The sequence below is a fragment of the Chaetura pelagica genome, unplaced genomic scaffold (assembly GCF_000747805.2).
Source record: "Chaetura pelagica isolate M959 unplaced genomic scaffold, ChaPel_1.0 scaffold1082, whole genome shotgun sequence".
Classification (NCBI taxonomy): Eukaryota; Metazoa; Chordata; class Aves; order Apodiformes; family Apodidae; genus Chaetura; species Chaetura pelagica.
In genome coordinates, this window is record NW_009952384.1 from 48,432 (window position 1) to 49,079 (window position 648).

Consider the following 648-nt stretch of genomic DNA (forward strand, 5'->3'; position numbering starts at 1 on the left):
GGACACCATGGGGGGCTGGGACACCATGTGGGAGCTGGGACACCTGGGGGCTGGGACACCATGAGGGGGCTGGGACACCATGGGGGGGCTGGGACACCATGAGGGGGCTGGGACACCTGGGGGGACACGGGGCTGGGACACCATGGGGGGGCTGGGACACCATGGGGGGGCTGGGACACCATCGTGGTTTTAGCATCCATGGGGGACTTGGCCATCATGGTGGGCACAAAGGACTTGGCCATCATGGTGGTTTTAGCATCCATGAAGGGCTGGGCCACTAGAGGGAGCTGGGCTGCCATGGAGAGCTTGGTTTCCATGGAGGGCTTGGCCACCATTGTGGTTTTAGTATCTATGGAGGGCTGGGGCTCTGTGGAGGTCTTGGCTTCCATGGAGAGCTTGGCCACCATGGAGGGCTGGGCCACTATAGAGGACTTGGCCACCATTGTGGTTTTAGCATCCATGGAAGACTTGGCCACCATGGTGATTTTAGTGTCCATGGAGGGCTGGGCCACCACAGGGGGCTATCCTGGAGGGCTTGGGCACCCTGAACATCTTGACCAGCCCTGTGCCCCTGACCTTGCCTATCTTGCTTCTTGGTCCTGGACACCATGGAAGTCTGCGTCACCATGGAAGGCTGGGCCACTATGG

At 60.8% G+C, this 648-nt stretch overlaps 1 protein-coding gene across 1 annotated transcript in view; it reads right to left on the reverse strand.

The window, feature by feature from the left end:
* C3 (complement component 3) overlaps nucleotides 1–648 on the reverse strand; it is a gene marked incomplete at both ends in the record, with an annotated part of 53,280 nt that overhangs the window by 48,214 nt on the left and 4,418 nt on the right. The window contains one exon of the mRNA XM_010008174.1: nucleotides 180–503. Within this exon, the coding sequence (XP_010006476.1) occupies nucleotides 180–503 (324 nt within the window). The remainder of the gene's footprint in view (nucleotides 1–179; nucleotides 504–648) is intronic.